Source organism: Pristiophorus japonicus, chromosome 13, assembly GCF_044704955.1.
Source record: "Pristiophorus japonicus isolate sPriJap1 chromosome 13, sPriJap1.hap1, whole genome shotgun sequence".
In the NCBI taxonomy this organism is placed as follows: Eukaryota; Metazoa; Chordata; class Chondrichthyes; family Pristiophoridae; genus Pristiophorus; species Pristiophorus japonicus.
The window spans coordinates 116,951,576-116,973,911 of NC_091989.1; the positions used below are offsets into that span (position 1 = coordinate 116,951,576).

General features: G+C 44.4%; 1 protein-coding gene and 1 pseudogene across 1 annotated transcript in view; one reads left to right on the forward strand and one right to left on the reverse strand.

Annotated features, from left to right (window-relative positions):
- Positions 1 to 206: 206 nt before the first annotated feature.
- On the reverse strand, positions 207 to 1,423 carry LOC139278175 (jerky protein homolog; annotated as a pseudogene).
- Positions 1,424 to 6,553: 5,130 nt separating this feature from the next.
- The window catches only part of slc9a5 (solute carrier family 9 member A5), a 291,075-nt gene continuing 275,292 nt past the window's right edge, over positions 6,554 to 22,336 (forward strand). The window contains exon 1 of the mRNA XM_070896905.1: positions 6,554 to 6,763. Within this exon, the coding sequence (XP_070753006.1) occupies positions 6,625 to 6,763 (139 nt within the window). The 5' untranslated portion in view covers positions 6,554 to 6,624. The remainder of the gene's footprint in view (positions 6,764 to 22,336) is intronic.

The window sequence follows — 22,336 nt, forward strand, 5'->3', positions numbered from 1 at the left end:
TGTCTGAATCGCTCATCTCGTCATCAAATTTGTCTTTATTGGTGACTATGCTCATCGGTATAAGATTTTGCTACAGCTGTGTCGATGTCAACATGTATCCACTGAGCAATCTCATCTTCTGCTAGGGATTTAAGTGCGTTTGAATCGTGAGCACTGCTGACAATCTCCACGATTTCTTTGACAGCCTTTTCTGTATTAGCCCCAGCTTAGAAACCTTCGAATTCTTCGTCATCAGAAGCACTGTCTTCAGTCATGACATTGGGCCACAACTTGCGCCAACGCCCTGTTACGTTTTTTACTTCTCTCCATGCCAGAGAGCATGCATAGATGGCATCTATAATAGTGTATGCTCTCTGGAAATCAATGATTGATAGATCGCTATTAATCAATCTGCACATGAAGTTGTTGCTATAGTGGCACTTTGTATGACACCCTGATCCATAGGTTGAATGAGCGAGGTCACATTGGGGGGCAGATAGCATGCGTTGATGTTGCCACAACTGGACACAAATTTTGACTCATGTGGGTGTGCTCTGCAATTGTCCAGAAGCAGGACACACTTTCCATTTGGTTTGCCTATTTTCTTCATGTTTTCTCGAGCTTGGGGGACGAATTCTGTTGAGAACCATTCCATGAATATGTCCTTGTCCATCCATGCATTTCTCTGAGCCTTATTGCTGACTGGTAAATGAATAATTCCCTTTAAATCACGTGGTCGTCTTGATTTGCCAATCATTAAAAGTGGAAGTCTGTGTTCACCAGAGGCATTGGCACAATTTAAGATTGTTAACCTGTCCTTATTCATCTTAAAGCCTGCAGCTTCCTTCTCCCCTGCTGCAGCCAACATAGCAGTCGGCAAACACCTCCACAGTAAGCCAGTCTTATCGGCGTTGTACAGTTGATCTGCGGTCAATTTCATTTCCTGCACCATTCCAGCAAATGTTCTTGCATAATTCTGTGTGGCCTCAATGTCTGCCGATCTTTTCTCGCTCGACACATGCAACTGGCGAATGCCATGGCGCTGCTTAAATTATGTGAGCCACCCCTCTGAGAAAATGCACTCTTTATCTGGATTAATTCTCGTCTTGAAGTCCTTGGCCTTTGCTATAATCATTGGCCCTGAAATTGCCACACCTTCAGAACGCTTCAAAGCAAACCATTCATAAAGCACCTGGTCGAGTTTGTGAAGCTTCAGCTTTCACAAATTCTTGCGGGCCATTATCTTCACGGGAGATTCAGAAACATCGGTGAATCTTTCAAGATCTTTCTTTTGCTTCTTGATATCGTAAATTGTTGATGACCTAACTTCATATTCCTCCATCAAGTTAGGCACACTTCTGCCAGCTTCATACTTCTTTATAATCTCTAACTTCTGCTGAATGCACAATATCTTTCGTTTCCTTTTAGTGCCTCCACAAGACATTTTAAATTGTGCACCCGACTGCTTGATCTGCTTTCAATGCGTGTGACAGTTGCAAAGTGAGAAAGAAGTCCACGCCTGCTTCAATTTATGTGTGCTTGCTAGTTAAAATGATCGCGATTTTCACGTGTGCGACAATTATTTAATGCCTGTGTCAGTTGCGAAATGAGAAATGAGTGCACAACCCGAGTCAATTGATGAGTGATTGACACTTGAGCTGATCGAGATATTCACGTGTGCTACAGTTTTCAAAAGTGCCGTTGCAATGGGTTCTCGGTTAGATCCATGTACGGATAATCGAGAATTGCCTGTACCTTAAACACAGACTGTACAATGAATACATCAATAGTATTAATTTGGTGATAGGGGTTTTAAAGCCTCTCGATTGTAGAGAAAGGAAGACAAAGAGCAGTAAGAAGTTCTACATTTTTAAAATTCTGGGAAAAATGAGTTAGGGTAGGAGACCATCTGATGCATCTTAACTTCAACAGAATGAGGGGCACAGGGAGAAGTACCAATAAATTAGACAGAAGAGATTTCATTTTAGAAGTTATCTGTCAGATGAGAGTTTTGCCTTGTATCCTGTCCAAGAATGCAAATGTTAGAAGTGCCTTCTCTGATAGAGCAATATTCAAGTCTTGGGTTTAAGAGAAACTCCAAAGTTGTTGAGGGGACAAAGGACTGCTTGGCACAAACAGAAATATAAGCTTCTTAGAGGCAGCTTTAGTATTGGAGATGACGTGGGAATTCCATTTGAGATTTGAAGAGGTAGTGAGGCCAAGGATGTCAATAGATCGGGGGATGCATTGTGTAATAATGAGGGTGGGCATTGGTGGGTTTTAATGATCTTATTTCATCCTTTTTGTATGTTCATATGAAAAAGTATTCAGGGTGGAGTCATCAAAGCTTAAGAGGTGGTAGATTTGGTTCGACACGAAGAAAGGGTGTTTTAAAAAAAATGACTTTTTCTTTTGCCCAATCAAAGAACATGAAGGTGATCTAACTGCAGCAATTTGTACTTCACAAGCTAAAAGGGGCATGTACAAGGCATGAAGGAAGTTAATGAATGTCGAGTGATGAATCAGCAGCAAAGAGTGGATATGGCTGGGTGATGAATCCCTGATACGGAGAGGGATGAGTGCTCTGGGAGGGAAAATCTGAAATTATCAGAATAAAAGTCAGGCTCTCAAAATCCAAACTTGGTGCCACCTAACCAATATTTCTTGGTTTATTTTACATGTTCTATTATTTTTGGAGGTGCCCTGCACTAGGAACTTTACATAAAATCATTAAAATTAGACACCCAAGATTAATTCCATTTATGTAAAACAGATTTCTTGGAAATTCGTTTGGATGCAATTTTTTGGAATATAACAGCTGAATTCCCCTCTCCCATTGAAGAACTTTCCCATCCACAATACAAGCGAGTATTGTAATATAGCTCCCCTAGCGGACTACTGCTCCACCTAGTGGACTACTGTGGTAAGGCAACTACTGATGTAAATACAATAAAAGGGTCATGTGACAAGGTCCCATGATGACAGTTGGAGCCATCTTGTACAGTGTGTTTGTTCGTGATGTTGTAAGAAGATATTACATTGGCGAATGAGAATAGGATAATCGGATTCCCTAGTTGAAATTTTTGTTGGTGGATCATTCTGCCAACCAACAGAGAGACTTTGAGAGGTTCTTTGTTTTGCAGAACAGTTAAAAATCCATGGTAAATTACAAGCACACTTGGCTGAACTGCCAGAGTCCAAATGGCTGCGCCCATGGGAATAAGGGTGCGCTTGGGTGAGTTTCATCGTGACCGAGAGATTTTCAGAGCGTATATGGAACAGCTTGAAATGTTTTTCACCGTGAATAGTATTGTCAAAGTCCCCAATGATGAAAACGATAACCGAGTGGTGTTAGAAAGGAAACAGGCTATTTTCTTGACTGAAGCAGGCCCCGAGGTGTATGAAACCTTGAAAAATGTGCTTGCCCCCGTCAAGCCGAAGGACATGCCACTGAAGGAGATTCAGCACTACAGTCCTGAGCCCCTGGAAATTGCTGAAAGTTATTGTTTTGGAATACGAGATCAATTAATTGATGAGGGTATCAGTGAGTGCATTATAGCTTTAAAAAAAGCTATCCATTCACTATTATTTTGAAAACTTTCAGGACTGAGGATTACGTGACTGTTAGTTGTGGGTTGAAAAATGAAGCAATCAGAAGAAAGATGTTGACAACCCCTAACTTGACTTTTGATTGAGCTTGTCAGACAGCTATGTCGATGGATATGGCCAACCAATACTCCCAAGAATTTTGCACCATTTCCAGTCATCAGACAACCAAGGTTAATTGTCTGCAGGTTAAAAGTAAAGGGCAGTTGTCCCAAGGCTTCAACAACTGGCCACGGTAACAGCGCATTGAAGTCGTGCTATAGGTGTCTGGGACAACACATTGCTCAAAGCTGTCCATATGTGAAGGCAAAGTGTTCCTACTGCAAGAAAACTGGGCATCTTGCAAAGGCATGCTAACTAAAGAATAAGCCAACTTTCAATGCCTAAGTAGAAATCGCCAGAAACTACATAACATTGAAGAGAAGCAACAGGACAAAGAGATTTTGGAGATACATGTCATCAGGAGCACGAGGGTAGCTAACAATGATTTGTGATGTATCATCATCCAAGTAGACATTGCAGGAACCAGGATACCCATGGAAATCGACACTGGTGCATCCATGAGTGTAGCATCGGAATCGCTATATCTCGACAAGTTGAGTGAATTTTGACTGAAGAAATCGAAGATAGAGCTGCGAGGCTACTCTGAAGAGCAAATTCTTGTTGTAGGACATACCACCATACCGGTGAAATACAAGGATCAGTTTCAGAGCTTGCCTCTCATACTAGTGGCAGGAGACAAACCTGCCTTGATAGGTAGAAATTGGTTGGGATCACTGAAGCTGGATTGGAATGAGATTTTTCGAGTGGAAACGAAATTTGCATTGAAAGATGATGTCATCAAGCAGTATCTGAAAGCATTCTGCGAAACAGGCACACCACTTCAAGGCGAGTGTCAGAGTGCAGAAGGACGCTAGACCAGTTTACTGCAAGCCACGTCCCATACCATATGCACTCAGTTGAGCAAAAACTCAAAAGACTAGAAACTGAGAATCATGATTGAGGTAGAGTATGAGAGAGAAATGTTAAATTGAATCATAAGGTTAGAGTGAAGAACCATTGCCATAAATGGTTAAAGTGGTTACCAGGAAGAGTAGTGAAACTATGTGGCCCTCGCACATATTTGGTCAAGATGTTTGATCATGGAAAGGTTAGGTTTGTTCACATTGATCATATTTTACCCATAGATATGGAAGGAGTTAAAGGTTGGAATGATTTAATTATTTTTGATGAGTCAGACAGTCTTGTTACAAGTATAGTACCAGTAGCAAATCCTACATCAGATGTACAAGAAACAAGTCCAAGAGAAAGTCAGACTTTAAGTCTGAGTCCGAGTCAGGCAGACAAACAGTCTGAAGTTGTAGAAAATCAAAATGTAGATCAAGGGTTGCCCTTGGAGGAAAACTCTCCTCAGGCACAGCCTAGAATGAGTCCACATTCGACACCAAGTTTGGAAAATTCTGTTCAAGAGCGAAGGTATACTCTTTGAAACAGAAAACCAGTGGTTAAGTTTGTTTTGTAAATATGGCGAAGTCCATATTTGTTATTGTGTATAACGATGCAAGTTATGTGTGATGATTATTTTGTTATGATTACTTCTTCAATAAGGAGGGAGAAGTGTAATATAGCTCCCCTAGTGGACTACTGCTCCACCTAGTAGACTACTGTGGTAATACAACTACTGATGTAAATACAATAAAAGGGTCATGTGACAGGTCACAGGTCACATGATGACAGTTGGAGTCATCTTATAGAGTGTGTTTGTTAGTGATGTCTTAAGAAGATAACACAAGTATAAGCAAATATTTGTAATGGAAAAAAAGTAATATGCGTATGTAATGCAATTAAACAGTTTCAGACAAATATACGATTGGGGATCAGAGTTTAATTGTCACTAACAAAATTGCCTTAATTAGCATAAATTATAATATTTGATCATTATTTTCCTTACTTGCTGTCCTGACAGGTATGGCCGTACATGTAAAGCTACAGCCTTGTTAGGGGACGACATATTCCAGAGGTTTATAGATTGCGAGGTGCTTTCGTTTCTATATGTAGGAGAATGTCATTTTTCGCATTTCACTCAATCGCAGTGTTTTTCTCATTCCTTCATGTTGCACACTATTAAAGAAGACGACCAAGCAATGTTGACCATAAGCATGACGGTTCAATGGAGCAACGAGTGACTGCAGCTGGACAGCAAGTCTGTAATAATTGCCGTCCCTGAAACCAATTAAGTTATATCATCCCTATCCAGCGACGGCAATATTTGAAGGTTGGAGTAGGTTTAAAGCTAAAGGCCAATTAGATGCAATACCTTTTCAAGGAGATAGCACAGACAATTACCTAGGCAGCCAGCGAGCACTCAATCTTTCCAATATATCCGACAGAGTATGTCACGAGTTATTTCTACATGTCTCGGAGGGGAGAACGTTATTTAATTGTAGCATTTGGTTTCATTGTGATTTATATAACTTTTTAAATGCCGTTTTGGATATCAAGGAAACACTAAATAAATTGACATTTTAAATACATGTCGAACACTGCTTAAAAAGTATGTGCAATGTTTGAAATGGGTGCATACACACAGACAGGACTCGCTGAAGTGCAGCGGGTTCAGTTTGCAGTGTGTCCCGCTGGGGTCCCGCGCTGGGGTTGTAGCGCGAGGTCCAGCTGCTCCTCTCCCTGTGATTGGCGGGCTGCCGAGCTTCCCGGGGCGCCGAGTGCCGTCATTGGCCACTGAGTACCAGTGCTCGTCACGTGCTGCCCACGCCAGCCTCTCGCGGTTAAAAGCCAAGGAGTCAGCAGGTAAAGGAGGCTGAGCTGAGCTGGGAAGCCGAGCTGGTGATTATCCTGTCGAGAGGTGCAGGCACGTTTGCAGTCCGGGAGATGCCCTGTCCGCCGCGCCGGTTGTTGAGCGCGGTGACGGCGCTGTGTGCGCTCCACACTCTGCTCGCTGCAAACGGCATCTCATCTTTGCAGCAGGTCTCAGGCAACGCCGGCTACCCAGAGCTGCAGACCACCACCCATCCAACCAGGATGCAGAGCACGGAGGACGTAGGGGATCCTCACGGTCCCGGCATTATGGGCTTCGAGACGGTTAAGTGGCAATGGGTTCATGTCCAAGGACCCTACCTGATCGCAATCTGGATACTGGTAGCCAGCCTGGCTAAAATCCGTGAGTACACTTTATTATGCTCTTCGACTTGAGAGCTGCTGGTTAGTCCAACCGGCCAGTGAGATTGCTGTATTCAAGTAACTACTGATCAAATGCATCATTTCATGAACTTCTTATACCTCAGTCTAGTGTAGATTCATTCGTCCCTCCGGGAGCAATTTTGCATACACACACAGCAACAAAGCTATTACTACAGTTCTCCTGTTAATTAAATCGGATCATTTTGATTTGTAGTGTTCACATCAATCGGAGTGCAATCGACCTGTGCTATCTGAAGCCGTGTGTGTGTGTGAGAGAGAGAGAGAGGGATCATGAAGAAGTGGTCATGTTTCTGAATCTAAAGGTCTGCTCTCTCTCGGTACCAGAGCTCACGAGTCTGACTGCAACTGTTCATTTTTGGCGAGTATCTGCAATAGTTTGTAAACTTCTCGGTAAATGCCAATGAGCTGCTGCGATGAAGGACAGTAAGGCAGCATTAGTCTGTGCGGCTGCATTCTCAAGATCAGGTGCTGCAGAAGTCGGGGATATATTCACTTACGTGATTTATTTGGAATGAGAACACTCTAGGTACAGCTACTGCCCTTGAATATTCAACCCCTCAGTTAGTTGTAACTATGGGTCTTTCCAAGGTGTTCCCAAAACCAACATCATCCATTACTGTACTCAATTGATTACTGTACTCAATTGAAGTGTTTTTTTTTTGAAGACCACCTCTCGGTACAATTGATGTTGCTGTCCTAACACGTGTTAGATTGAGTACTGGGATGCAACTCAATGCACCCTAACCAAATTAAATTATTCAGCAGTTGAACCTCGAGTTCGAGCTGTTGTTGGAGCAAGGCATGTGACACTGCATCCAAAGCAATGCAGAGTGATCAGTTTCTGTTGATGAGTAATTTGATCAGTTATTGAGCATATGATTTGTGAGGGGTAATATAAAGCTCAACATGTGATGGAACATAAACTGTTAACATAAAAAAATGATCTGTTATAATTTCTCAAGATGTGTAGCCTCCCAACTGGATTTTTTTTCACTGCCTAGAAAAGGTCGATGCCAACATTATCCCATCCATGTACGTCGACTTCAGGTCTTCTGGTCATCTGATTTGTTTAGTCGAGTTTACCTGAAGCGGACCTGACTGGGCAGGTATTGGGAAGCCATGGATTTGAATTGCTCTAGGAGGGAGAGACTAATCAGGAAGATATTACATTATGTATGCCACTTTCCCTACATTACAATAGTGACTACACTTCAAAAGTACTTCAGTAGCTGTAAAACACTTTGGAAAAGGCGCTATATAAATGCACATTCTTTAATACACCTCATGGAAGCCATGTGACCTACAAGGGTAGGGGCATGCGAGATTTCTTCTAGTAGCGTGACTGCGTGTGCTCCCTATCTCTTCCTAACCCTGCTCTCACTTTGATTGTACTGCCTATGTGCTTATTTTTTTTTGCCTGCTCTATCTGTATCTATGTAAACACTTGGAAATTGTATGGATGTTTAAGTTTTAACATAACTACCTGAAAACTGGCAGTTGCTTCGGGCTCCAGTATAAAATCAAAATAGAAAATTGAATGATGTGTTGAGAGGGCAAAAATTTGGCTGAATGGTTCTCTGCCCATTTATTGATCGAAGCACTGAGCACACTCAACTAGCTCCATTGAGCGGGCCACATTGTTCGCATGCCCGACACAAGACTCCCAAAGCAAGTGCTCTATTCGAAACTCCGACACTGCAAGCGAGCCCCAGGTGGGTAGAGAAAACGTTTCAAGGATACCCTCAAAGCCTCTTTGATAAAGGGCAACATCCCCACCCATACCGGAGAGTCCCTGGCCAAAGATCACCCTAAATGGAGGAAGACCATCCGGGAGGGCACTGAGCACCTTGAGTCTTGTCGCCGAGAGTATGTGGAAAACCAGCAGAAGGAGAGTGCAGCAAACCAGACTCCCCACCAACCCTTTCCTCCAACAACTGTCTGTCCCACAAATGACAGAGACTGTAATTCCTGTATTGGACTGTTCAGTCACCTGAGAACTCACTTTTGGAGTGGAAGCAAGTCTTCCTTGATTTCGAGGGAATGCTGATGATGATGATCTGTTGAGATCAATTGAAAAATGTTTTCTGGTGCTTATTAAAAACATAGAAACATGGAAAATAGGTGCAGGAGTAGGCCATTCGGCCCTTCGAGCCTGCACCGCCATTCAATGAGTTCATGTCTGAACATGCAACTTCAGTACCCCATTCCTGCTTTCTCACCATATCCCTTGATCCCCTTAGTAGTAAGGACTTCATCTAACTCCTTTTTGAATATATTTAGTGAATTGGCCTCAACAACTTTCTGTGGTCGAGAATTCCACAGGTTCACCACTCTCTGGGTGAAGACGTTTCTCCTCATCTCGGTCCTAAATGGCTTACCCCTTATCCTTAGACTGTGACCCCTGGTTCTGGACTTCCCCAACATTGGGAACATTCTTCCTGCATCTAACCTGTCTAAACCCGTCAGAATTTTAAACGTTTCTATGAGATCCCCCCTCATTCTTTTGAACTCCAATGAATACAAGCCCAGTTGGCCAAGTGTCGGATGTTAGATAAACTACCATGTTTCATTGATGCTGCTGTTGACCAGTGGTGTGAAAATGAGGCTAGGTAGGGTGAAAATTCATGGATTTGGGTATTTTTTTTAACAGTAATGTCAACAGCGCCATCATCTTTTGCATCTTCACTGGCCCTACTGCTCTCCTGACGTCCATCTCCTGCTTCCACTCAAACTCCGCCCCACTGACACTCCATTCTGATAGCACATACAACAGCAGCTTGCACTTTTATATAGCATCTTGCAAAGTTGAGAATTATTGTAAGGTGCTTCACAAAAGGAACCGGACACCAATGTTTGGTGGGGGTAGGAGGCTGGGCCGTGATGTTTCTGGTTGGACTGGAATCTGATGGCTTTAGTCTTGTTAATGGCAAGAATTCTGGCTAATCAACAGTTACAGTCATGGGTGACATTAGCATAACAACAACTTGCATTTCTATAGTGCCTTTTAATGTAATATCCCCAAATGCTTCGCAAATAGACACAAGGAAACAAAAACTGAATCAGGAAGGAAGTGATTTAGGGAAGGGTAACTGGAAGTTTTGGTTGGAACAGATGAATTTTAAAAGGTTTTTAGAAGTTTAGGGAATGAGTTCCAGAGAGTAGAATTGAGGCAGCTGAAGGCAGTGCTGCCAGTGGTAGGGCATCATCATCATAGGCAGTCCCTCGAATGGAGGATGACTTGCTTCCACGTCAAAAAGTTCACAATGTTTCAATGAAGGACCTAATATTCCAGGTCCCTGTGATATATTCACAGAGCACAAGCACACACAGCTCCTAACGTGGAGGCAGCTCTCTCGGAAGTCTCCGGAATCAGCCGGGTTCTGTTTAATCATTACCTCTGCAATTGCAGTACACAATACGTCCACACCCACAGTGTGGAGCTACAAACATTACAAGCTTACAGACATTACACTTCTCCCTCCTTAATGAAGAAGCCATCATACATAACCTTCATGTTTTATACATAACACCGAATATAAACTTATTTTTCTTCCATATTTGCAAATTTAACTTCACCACTTGTTTTCTGTTTCGAAGAGGATACCTTCGTTCTCGAACAGAACCTTCCAAACATGGTGTTGATTTCACACTCATTCGAGGCTCATCCTGAGGAACGTTTTCCTCCACGGAATTTCCTTGATTTACATTTGAACTCACTCTAACTTCAGACTCTTTGTTTTCCTGACTCAGACTCAGACTTTCATTCTGATTCTCTCCTGGATTTGTTTCCAGTACATTGGATTTAGGATTTGCTACTGGTGTATCAAAACTATCTGATGAGTCACAAATAATTGAATCATTCCCACCTTCAACTCCTTCCATGTCTGCAGGTAAAATATGATCAATATGAACAAACTTAACCTGTCCATTATCAAACATCTTTAACAAATATGTGCGAGGACCACATATCTTCACCACTCTTCCTGGTAACCACTTTAACCATTTATGGTGATGGTTCTTCACTCACCTTCTGGTTTAATTTCACACTTTTCTCTTTTACTCTGCCTTTATCATGATTCTCTTTCTGTCTTAATTGTGTCTCTTCTACGGACTGTGCCAAATTTGGCTTTAACAACGAGAATCTGGTTCGTGGCTGTCGTTTGAGAAACAACTCTGCTGATGATCTACCAGTAGCTGTATGAGGAGTATTTCGATATGTAATCAAAAGAATTAGCAAATTTGTGATCCAATGACAACTGTCGTTTCCTTGGATTAGGATCTAACATTTGTTTTATGAGGGCACGTTTTATAATTTGTACAGTGTGCTCTGCTGCACCATTCGAAGCAGGATGGTATGGTGGAACTTTGGTATGTTTCACACCATTTTTGCTCGTGAATTGTGCAAATGCTTCTGAACAAAATTGTGGTTCATTATCTGAAACAATTTCTTCAGGGAGGCCAAATGCAGAAAATAATTTTTGCAAAATGTCCAATGTTTTACTTGTTGTTTTCCACATTGGAAACGCCTCAACCCACTTCGAATGGCTATCAATCACAATGAACAATTGTTGTCCTTGATATACCAGTAGCAAATCCTAAATCCAATGTACTGGAAACAAATCCAGCAGCGAATCAGAATCAAAGTCTGAGTCCGAGTCAGGAAAACAAAGAGCCTGAAGTTGATGAGTTCAAATGAAAATCAAGGAAATTCCATGGAGGAAACATTCCTCAGGATGAGCCTTGAATGAGTGTGAAATCGACACCATGTTTGGAAGGTTCTGTTAGAGAGCGAAGGTATCCTCTTCCGTTGATGAAAATCTCGCTTCCACACACAAAATCTTACTCCAATCCAGCTTCAGTGAGCTCAACCAATTTCTTTCTATTAAGGCAGACTTGTCTCCTTTCACTATTATTAAAGGCAAATTCTGAACTTGATCTTTATATTTCACCGGTACGGTGATACGACCGACCACAGGAATTTTCTCTCCCGAGTAGCCTCGCAGCTCTATCTTGGATTTCTCCAGTTAGAAGTCACGGTACAGTGACTCCGGTACTACACTCACGGATGCACCCATGTCAATTTCCATTGGTATCTTGAATCCCGCAACATCTATGTGGATTTTGATGCTTTCCGAATCGCTGTCCATTAACCTCGTACTCCTGATGACGTGTAACTCTAACATCTCCTCGTCCTGTTGTTGTTGTTCCATGCTATGTAGTCTCTTGGGATTTCTACTCATAGCTTTGAACGCTGGACTCATAGCTTTAAAAGCTGGTTTACCCTTCAGTCGGATGCCTTTGCCAGATGCCCAGTCTTTCTGCAGAAGAAACACTCTGCCTTCACGTATGGACAACTTTGAGCAATGTGTTGTCCCAGGCATCTATATCATGACTTCGACGCTCTTAGAATTTCCAGTTTCTGAGACTTTCGGCCATGCCGGTCTTTTACTTTGAACCTGCAGGTGATTTACCTCAGTTGATTGACGACCGTAATTATTATTTAATTCTTGGGAATATTGTTCGGCCATGCTCATCGACCTCTCTGACAAACAATCTCAAAAGTCAAGTCATCCGTCATCAATAACTTCCTTCTGATCGCATTATTTTTCACCCCACAAACAAAACGATCCCATAATGCTCAGTTTTGAAATTTTCCAAAATTACAGTGCATCGATAGCTTTTTTTAATGCTATGATGTAATCACCGATACTTTCATCAGCCTTTTGATTCCAAATCCCGAAACGATAGCTTTCAGCAATTTCTAACGGTTTGGGGTTATAGTGCTGCTCCAGCTTCGTTAAAATTTCTTTCAGCGTTGTGTCCTTTGGCTCATTAGGCACAAGCAGATTTACAAGGGTTTCGTATAATGCTGGACCTGCCTCCGATAAGAAGATCACTCTCTTACGTTCCAACACAGCCTGGTTCTGGACTGCATTGTCTGGAACTTCGATTATGTTATTTGCAGTGAAATACATTTCTAGCTGATCCACATACGCTTTAAAACGTTCCCGGTCGTGTCTATATTCACCCAAATGTCCCAATACACCTGCCATTTTAAGGTCTAGCTGTTCATGCCATGTGTTGTATTTTACCTCGAATTTTTGTAGCTTTTTCCCCAAGACAAACTCCCAAAGTCTCTGTCAGCTGGCTGAATCCTTCACCAAAAATTAAGCTTTAACTCATCTGAAAAATCCCATCTCAGTTGCCAAATGTGATATATTCACAGAGCACAAGCACACACAGCTCCTAACATGGAGGCAGCTCTCTCGGAAGTCTCCAGAATTAACCGGGTTCTGTTTAATCATTAACTCTTCAATTGCAGTACACAATATGTCCACACCCACAGTGTGGAGCTACAAACATTACAAGCTTACAGACATTACAGTCCCGAATTATATGTTGAAGGGTGGAAGATGTCTGTGTGTGGATATTTTTAAACGTGGTGACTGTTGCACACCAGCCACCACACGGGCTTGACCGAGCTAGGTCTTGGTCCAGTAGCAAGGGTTAACCAGGATGACTGGAGACCAGCTCTGCTGCACGGACCTAGTGCGCGCACACATCGCAGTGTGGGCTGGCCCGTGCTGCCCCTGGGCCCTCTCCTCTTCTCTGCCCCGATCACGTCCCTCGACAATCTCTCGCCACTCCTTCGCCCCGACCTCTCCGCTCCTGCAGTATCTGCCTACGCTCCAATCACCGACCTGGATCTTGATGATATCCCTTTTCACTGCCGTTGCTCTCCTGCTCCAGCACGTGCTGCTCCCTGGAGTGATATGCCGCCACGCTGCTCCTTCTGCTCCCCGGCCTGCTCCGATGGTGCTCGCAGGTCGGGGGCCGCGCAGACTGGTAGGGCAAAGGAGAAGGGAAGTGCAGAACACTGGAATTGGAGGAACAGAGTATTTGGAAGAGGATTTGGGGCAGGAGGGGATTGTAGGGCAAAGCTGTGGAAGGATTTAAAGATGCAGATAAAACTTTAAATTTAATGTCCTGAGGGGAAAGAGATCATAGTTTGGAAGCTGACCAGATGATTTTGGATAATATTGCACAGGCGCAGTGTGTAGGGATGACCAACGATTGACCCGTGGGACATGCTGAAGGTGACTGGGGGGGATGGAAGGGCAAGCCATTGCAGGAAATCTGCTGCTTACAGTGGGAGAGGCAACAATGGAACCAGGAAAGTGGTGCCTCATAGAAAAGGCAGTGGCTGAGGAATGATCGGCTGTATCGAAGGTCATGTAGAGGTCGAAAAAGGATGACTTGCTATGATTGCAGTCACAGGATATTGTTGACTGGTATAAAGCTGTCGCAGTGCTATGGGCAGGACTGAAATGACTTTTGAGAAAGATGGGTATAGAGGTGGTGCTGATGATGCATTTGAGGATCATAGAGAAGAATGAAGTTGGAAAGGCCAGACCTGTTGAGTGGCCTTTATGGTAGAGTGGGATGGGAGGGAATATTAATGGGTTGGGATAAAAGGGGAACAAATACTACCTGCCACTCTCGAGGCCTTGTGCTCTCCAGAATGACCTTGAAGGTCAGAGTTTCCACAGGTACAGTTGAGGCCTCCTACAACCATTGGACACCACAGTATATATTGTCTGTTTCCAGATATAAACAATACTTATTTTAGATTGAATAGACCATAGGTATTGGTGGTTGTAGTGTCCTTGCACCTTAATATAGAATCACACGAGGCATGTACTGCAGACAAGATCACTACGTGACCTGAACCTTTATTCCCTGGACCAAGAAGTGCTGGGACCTCCCTTTATATACCTGGATGACCAGGTGAGGGGTGTCTCCCACAAGTTCACCCCCTGTGGTCAAGATGTGCATTTCTCGGGTGTATACAGTGTACAGTGTTGTTACATAATAGTTATGTGAAGGTTAGAAACATGACAGTGGTGTTCATCTAATATGAAATATTAGAAGTTGCACACCATCCTGAAATGGAAATGTATTGCCGTTCCTTCATTGTCACTGGATCAAAATCCTGGAACTCCCTCCCTAACAGCACTGTGGGAGTATCTTCAGCACAAGGACTGCAGTGGTTCAAGAAGGTGGCTCAGCTTCTCCAGGGCAATCAGGGATGGGTAATAAATTCTGGCCTTGCCAGCAATGCCCACATCCCAGGAACAATTAAAAAAAAAAATATATATATATTATATATATATATAATAGTTGTATTGGTGACGGCCTCCTCCTGGGGAGTTTAGTGCATTGTTGGTACAGGAGGAGAAAGACATGGGATGTGGTCAGCGGGACAGCTATTATTGGGACAGGAGGAGGCTGAGCAGAAAACTGCTATCCATTAACTATTCACACCTGCCTTGAGAAGTGAGGGGAAGAGGATGAATTGTGATGTGGGACAGGGCAAGGGTTTAACCTTGCTCACTAGATTAATCCTGGAGCAGCAAAAGGATTTGGCTGTAGAAAGTAGCAGCAATATTATTTGAGGTGGTCATTCCAGATCTGACCGTGATGACCAGGTAGTTATGCGCACGTGCCTACAAGACTGCTGCCCTCCGATTTGAGGATACACCAGGAAACTTTCCTACTCCTTAACCCAGGTAACCCCTGTACTGATGGCATCAACTCCTCCCTCTCCAAGAAGTGAAAGAAATAACTTTGGATTCTCGACGCTGTACCTGTATATGAGTTCTGGACACTGGGATGGACCTGCCCAGGCCCCGCCGGATCCGCCGCTCCTTGCCTCGGCCCGCCGGACTCGCCGCTCCTTGCCTCGGCCCGCCGGACTCTCTGGACTCGCTGCTCCTTACCTCTGCCCCCTGCCCCCCAAGCATTTCCAGACTCTGGATTTCGGCGAGACTTTCCGAAGTCCAGAAATACACAAACCTGGGCTCGGGCGTTTCCAGATTTGGGATGTCATAAAGCTGTTCCAAAATCTGGAAATGCACAGAATCCGGAGCGGCCTCAGTCCTCAGGCTTCTGGATTCTCGATGCTGTACCTGTAGCGCCTTTCATGGCCTCTATGTCCCAAAGCGCTTTACAGCCAATGCAGTACGCTTGAAGTGTTGTCACTGTTGTAATGTAGAAAACACGACCGCTAATTTGCACACGGTAAGGTCTTGCAAGCAGCAATGAGATAATGACCTGATCATCTGTTTTAGTGATGTTGGCTGAGGGATAATTATCGGCCAGGCACCGGGGAGAACTCCGCTCCTCTTCAAAATAGTGCCATGGGATCTCGATTTAACATCCCATCTGCAAGATGGCACTTCAACCCCACTCCCAAGTATTCTCTAACCCAATCGAAGCTGTAATTACATCCCTGCTGAGAAAGCCCACTCTCAACCCTCTATGACCACTTCAACTACACCCAACATTTATTCCTCCTACCCTTTTCTGATCCAGCTCCTAACAACTTGGCTAATTCCCCTCTACAGAATGCTCATTGGATTGACAATTGTTCCCTTTCTTAAACCAATATTTTTTCACTTTCCACAGCACACTTTCCCCCCTGACCCTTGAGAAAGTTCATTCTGTCCTATCCAAAGTCATCCCACCTCCAGTTTCCAGGCAGTAGGAAACAAACCCCCCAATTGGATGTCGCTCCGACCTCTCCACTTCCCGCATTTGGCCCCATACTCCATTAATCAATGGACTGTGCCACTCCCCAGCTTATACCCTGGATTACTCATGAGCAAAGGCGCAAAGGAAAACCTTGGTTCTGCTGAACCGATATCTTATTTTAAATCTGTTATTTTCTATAATTAGCTTCTATTAATGGAAAATTGAGTTTTAAATGATTTATTTAACTTTTTACTCTAGAATGAGAACTTGTGGTGGTAGACTAATAAAGTATTGTAGAACCACAGACATGAAATAGTGCATCAACTTCTTCTCGTGAAGAACCAGTCTGTTCTCAATGAGAAGGTTGGAACATGTTGAGACTGTTGAATGAAAATGGGAAAGAGTTCTCAAATGAGCAAATGGAGAGAAAGGTTCCTTTTGTAACAACATTTTAAGATTTTGTGGCTACATTAGAATCTTTGTCTCAGTTTATGGGCTTAAGAATGCAGCAGCCTTGCCAACAAGGGGATAGGAATCACAATTATTTTCGCGCTCCTGATTTCACCATTGGGAGTTGATAACTGTTGAGCTGTTTTCACGGTTTAAAGTTGTGGTGCTGGGAGAGAGATGACATCCTTATCATCCTGTTGAGTCACACATTTATCCTATTTATCCTTAAGGTGCCAACACCTGCTGAAGTACGGTTCTTGAGGTGCCCACTGCCTTTATCAAATTCTTTATGGGTGTGCCTTGACAGTCTGTCTAAGCTGTGCAGCAATGGGAGTGTCATGACAGAGCTCCATCCTGCGCCACACACACACACACACACACACACTCCAACAGGTCACTAAATGGTGAACAGCAACGGAAACCTTGTTTTGACTTATCTCCTTAGCCCAGGAAAAATTGAGGCCATTTTAGTGCCAGAGCTGATATCCGCTAACTCAGCTCAGATAGGGATTGAACATCTGGCCTGTATGATCTAGTCGAGTTGAATAATAAATTTTCTTTTAAACCCTTCCATTTGTGTAGCACATCTCTGCTTCACGGTGAATTACTTTGAATACAGTGACCTGTGTGGAGGCAAATGTCGTGGCCATTCTCGAGCAGCAGCATCTTTCAAACAGCATTGAAATGAATCAATGACTGACTCAGTATGTTTAAGGGAGGAATGTTGATCAGGACTCTGAGAATTCCTTGCTCTCTGTTAGAATGGCCATGGGATTGTTAACATTCACCTGGATCACTAGAGTGGGCAGATGGCACCCTGTTTGAATGAATAGCTCACCTGAAGAATGGCACCTCAGTAGTGCATCACTCCATTAGCATTGGACCCGAGTGTTGGTCTACATTTTGTGCTCAAGCCGGGGGCTCGGGTTGGAACCCATAGTCTTCGGATTGAGCAATGTGGATGCTGCAAACTGAGCCAACGTGCTACATCCAACACCAGACAGTGAAATAATTTTAGGATTGAGATAATACAAGAAATTTATTCTGTGGGGCCTTCTGAGTTGTTGCAGACTTTCAGAGATACTTTATTAGTGTGTATCAGTTAGTAAGGTCAGTTTAGTGGCAGCAGGCCGGTATTGTGGAGTAGTACAACACAATTAATGTCTTTATAGTTCAAGAAATGCTGAAAAATTCTAAAATGATTGTAACCAGTGAGTAGGTCAGTGTCCGTTCAAGACATGAGGTTGCACAACGTGGAGTCAAAAGTAAGTTTTTTCATAATTCACGACCAGCTTTGTGGCACCAACACACAGTATCATGGGAGTGAGGGATGCAATTCAATCGGGCTGCTGAATGCTGATCTTGGCTGTGTTACTGTGAAGAGCCAGAAAGTGAAGCAGTCAATCCCCAGATTGAATTCACACACTGCTTAATAACTGGCTCAGAGCGACATTGAGTATGTGGGGTGGGGTGACGGGTCCTGGGAGAAGAACCACTTGCCATCTGTTACAAGTGATTCATAAAGAGCGGAGGCTGAGTGGAGTGAGGGAAATATTGAGGGATTCAGATTCTCACAGGAACAATAAATAATCAACATTCCGTCTGTTATATATGTAAACTTGTATTTACTCTGTACAGCCAACAGAAGGCCCATCTCTTGGAGTCCCAAGGGATCCCATAATCCCTTGGGAGCACAGGTATTTAAGGAGGCCTCGCAGGTTGGAGAGGCACTCTGGAGACCTGCAGTAAAAGACTAAGGTCACACTTTACTTTGAGCTCAGTGTTCAGTGACTCTTTTTCTCCATACATAACAACTGGCAACGAGATACAGATAGCAAACCCAAAGATGCAGAGAGCAGTGGGCATCCTGGAGAAATTCTCGGAGGGAGATGATTCGGAAACTCTTGTGGAGTGACTCGACCAATACTTCGTGGCTAATGAGCTAGATGGGAAAGAGCGCTGCCAAATGAAGGGCGATCCTCCTCACCATCTGTGGGGCACCAACGTATGGCCTCATGAAGAATCTGTTCACTCCAGCGAAACCCACGGAGAAATCGTAGGACGATTTGTGCACACTAGTCGGAGAGCATTTGAACCCGAAGGAAAGCATTCTGATGGCGAGGTACCAGTTCTACACCTACAAAAGGTCTGAAGGCCAGGAAGTGGCGAGTTATGTCGCCGAGCTAAGACGCCTTGCAGGATATTGTGAATTTGGAGCACTTGCTCAGACTTTGTCGTACTTGGCATTGGCCACGAAACCATACTTCGCAAACTTTTGACTGTAGAGACCCCAATCTTGAGTAAAGCCGTAACAATAGCCCAGGCGTTCATTGCCACCAGTGACAATACTAAGCAAATCTCTCAGCACACAAGTACTGTGAACAAAGTGGTGATGTTTTCGAATCACAACGCACAGGGCAGGTCACATACCTGCAGCTGCATGTCCGCAGATGACTGAGTCCACCATCAAGGGTGATGAATGAAAGGCCATTAACACCTTGTCGGCCCAGTGGGGGTGATCATCGTTTCCATTCATGCCAATTCAAAGGGTATGTTTGCAAGGGCTGTGGAACAATGGGACACATCCAACGTATGTGCAGGTGAGCTGCTAATCCTAGTAAAGCTGCACACCACCATGTTGCAGAGGAGGACAGATCCATGGAGATCCTGCTGCAACTGTACAGGGTATTGGTGAGGCCGCACTTGGAGTACTGCGTGCAGTTTTGGTCACTTTGCTTAAGGAAGGATATACTGGCTTTGGAGGAGGTACAGAGACGATTCACTAGGCTGATTCTGGAGATGAGGGGGTTGCCTTATGATAGATTGAGTAGACTGGGTCTTTACTCGTTGGAGTTCAGAAGGATGAGGGGTGATCTTATAGAAACATTCAAAATAATGAAAGGGATAGACAAGATAGAGGCAGTGAGGTTGTTTCCACTGGTCGGGGAGACTAGAACTAGGGAGCACAGCCTCAAAATACGGGGGAGCCAATTTAAAACCGAGTTGAGAAGGAATTTCTTCTCCCAGAGGGTTGTGAATCTGTGGAATTCTCTGCCCAAGGAAGCAGTTGAGGCTAGCTCATTGAATGTATTCAAATCACAGATAGATTTTTAACCAATAAGGGAATTAAGGGTTATGGGGAGTGGGCGGGTAAGTGCAGCTGAGTCCACGGCCAGATCAGCCATGATCTTGTTGAATGGCGGAGCAGGTTCGAGGGGCTAGATGGCCTACTCCTGTTTATGTTCTTATGAGTGCCCACCTTTGTATGAGGGCTGAGGCATCAGTATTTATCCTTGTTTTCAGCGAGCAGGGATATAAGGGGCTAGTGATGGGATTCCAGCTCAAATTTGAGGCCAAACAGGTACTGATGCATTTTCTTTACCCTGAACACACACGCTAATGTCTCTTTCTCAATCATGCTGTAGGCTCTCTCGGCCTTAGACAAGCTCCTGGAGGCATAGGCGACAGGTTGCAACTTCCCCGCAACGTTAGCTTGTTGTAATACACATCCGACTCCGTACGATGATGCATCACATGCTAGCACAAGTCTTTTACACGGGTTATACAATACAAGCAGCTTGTTGGAGCATAAAATGTTTCTGGCTTTCTCAAAAGCAATTACTTGTTTTTTTTTTTTCCCCATACCCAGTTCTCACCTTTACGCAATAACACATGTAGGGGCTCTAAGAGGGTGCTTAACCCCAGTAGGAAGTTACCAAAATAGTTGAGTCCCAGGAACGACTGCAGCTCCATGACATTCTGTAGCCTGGGCACATTCCTGATGGCCTCTGTCTTGGCGTCTGGGCCGAATGCCGTCCGCCGTGATCTTTCTCCCCAAAAACTCCACTTCTGTTGCCATGAAGACGCATTCCGACCTCTTCAGCCGCAGCCTTACGCGATCCAGTCGCTGGAGGACCTCCTCCAGGTTTTGTAGGTGCTCAACAGTGTCCCGACCCATGACCAATATGTCGTCCTGAAAAACCAACGTGTGTGGTACCAACTTGAGTAGGATCTCCATGTTTCTCTGGAAGATCGCTGCAGCTGACCGAATTTCAAACAGGCATTTGTTGTAGATGAACAGTCCCTTGTGCGTGTTGATGCAGGTGAGGCCCTTCGAAGAGTCCTCCAGCTCCTGCGTCATGTAGGCCGAAGTCAGGTCGAGCTTGGTGAATGTCTTGCCTCCTGCCAGTGTCGCAAATAGGTCGTCCGCCTTGGGTAGCGGGTATTGGTCCTGTAGCGAGAAACGATTAATAGTTACTTTATTATCGCTGCAAATCCTGACCGTGTCATCACTGTTCCAGTACTCAAAAATCGGGCTGGCCCACTTGCTGAATTCCACTGGGGAGATGATGCCCTCACGTTGCAGCCTGTCCAGCTCAATTTCCACTCTCTCCCTCATCAGGTGAGGTACCGCTCGCACCTTGTGGTGAATGGGGCGTGCCTCTGGGACCAAGAGGATCCGCACCTTCGCCCGGAAATGTTTCCAATGCCTGGCTCAAAAAGGGAAGGAAATTTGTTAAGAACCTGGGTACATGAGGCCCCATCGACATGTAATAGCGCTCTGATGTCATCACAGTTCCAGCGGATTTTGCCCAGCCAGCTCCTAAGCAGTGTGGGGCCATCACCCGGGACAATCCAGAGTGGCAGTTTGTGTGCCATGCCCTCGTAGGTGACCTTGACCATGGCGCTACCCAGTGATGAGCTCTCTTGGTGTACATTCTCAGTTTTGTGTGGATGGGGCTCAGGGCTGGTCTGAGTGCCTTGTTGCACCACAGTCTCTCAAACATCTTTTTACTCATGATGGATTGGCTAACGCCAGTGTCCAGTTCCATGGCTACGGGTAAGCCATTCAATTTTACATTTAGCATTATAGGTGGACATTTCGTCTCAAATGTGTGCACCCCGTGTACTTCAGCATCTGCCTCCTCTCTGAGGCTCGCAATTGTTTTGATTCACCATGGACCGATCTTCCTCTGCCACGTAGTAGTTAGCAGGTTTTGCAGAGCTTGCAGCTCGTCTGCAAGCTCGTTGGAGGTGCCCCATTGTTCCACAGCTCTTGCAAACATACCCTTTTGAAGCGGCATGAATAGGCTGAATGGAAGCCTCCAACGCCAACAAGGTGTGAATTGCCTTGCATTCATCCTTTGTTGGGGACTCTGTCGTCTGGCCACCTGAGGCCTGCTGGCAGTTGCAGACTTTTGGTTTCTGCCCTGTACATTTCTGCTCGCAAACACAGTTCTAGTTAATTTATGAACATTGCTAGCACTTGTGTGCTGAGAGATTTGTTTGGTGTCATCACTGGTGGTCATAAATGCATATGCTATCGCAATGGCCGTATTAAGGGTTGGTGTCTCTATTGTCAAAAGTTTTCGTAGGATGGTCTCGTGGCCAATGCCCAGTACAGAAGTCTCTGAGCATCTGCTCTAGGTAGCCATCAAACTCACATTGTCCTGCAAGTCGCCTTAGCTCGGCGGCGTAGCTCGCCACTTCCTGACCTTCAGATCACTGGCACGTGTAGAACCGATACCTCGCCATCAGCACGCTCTCC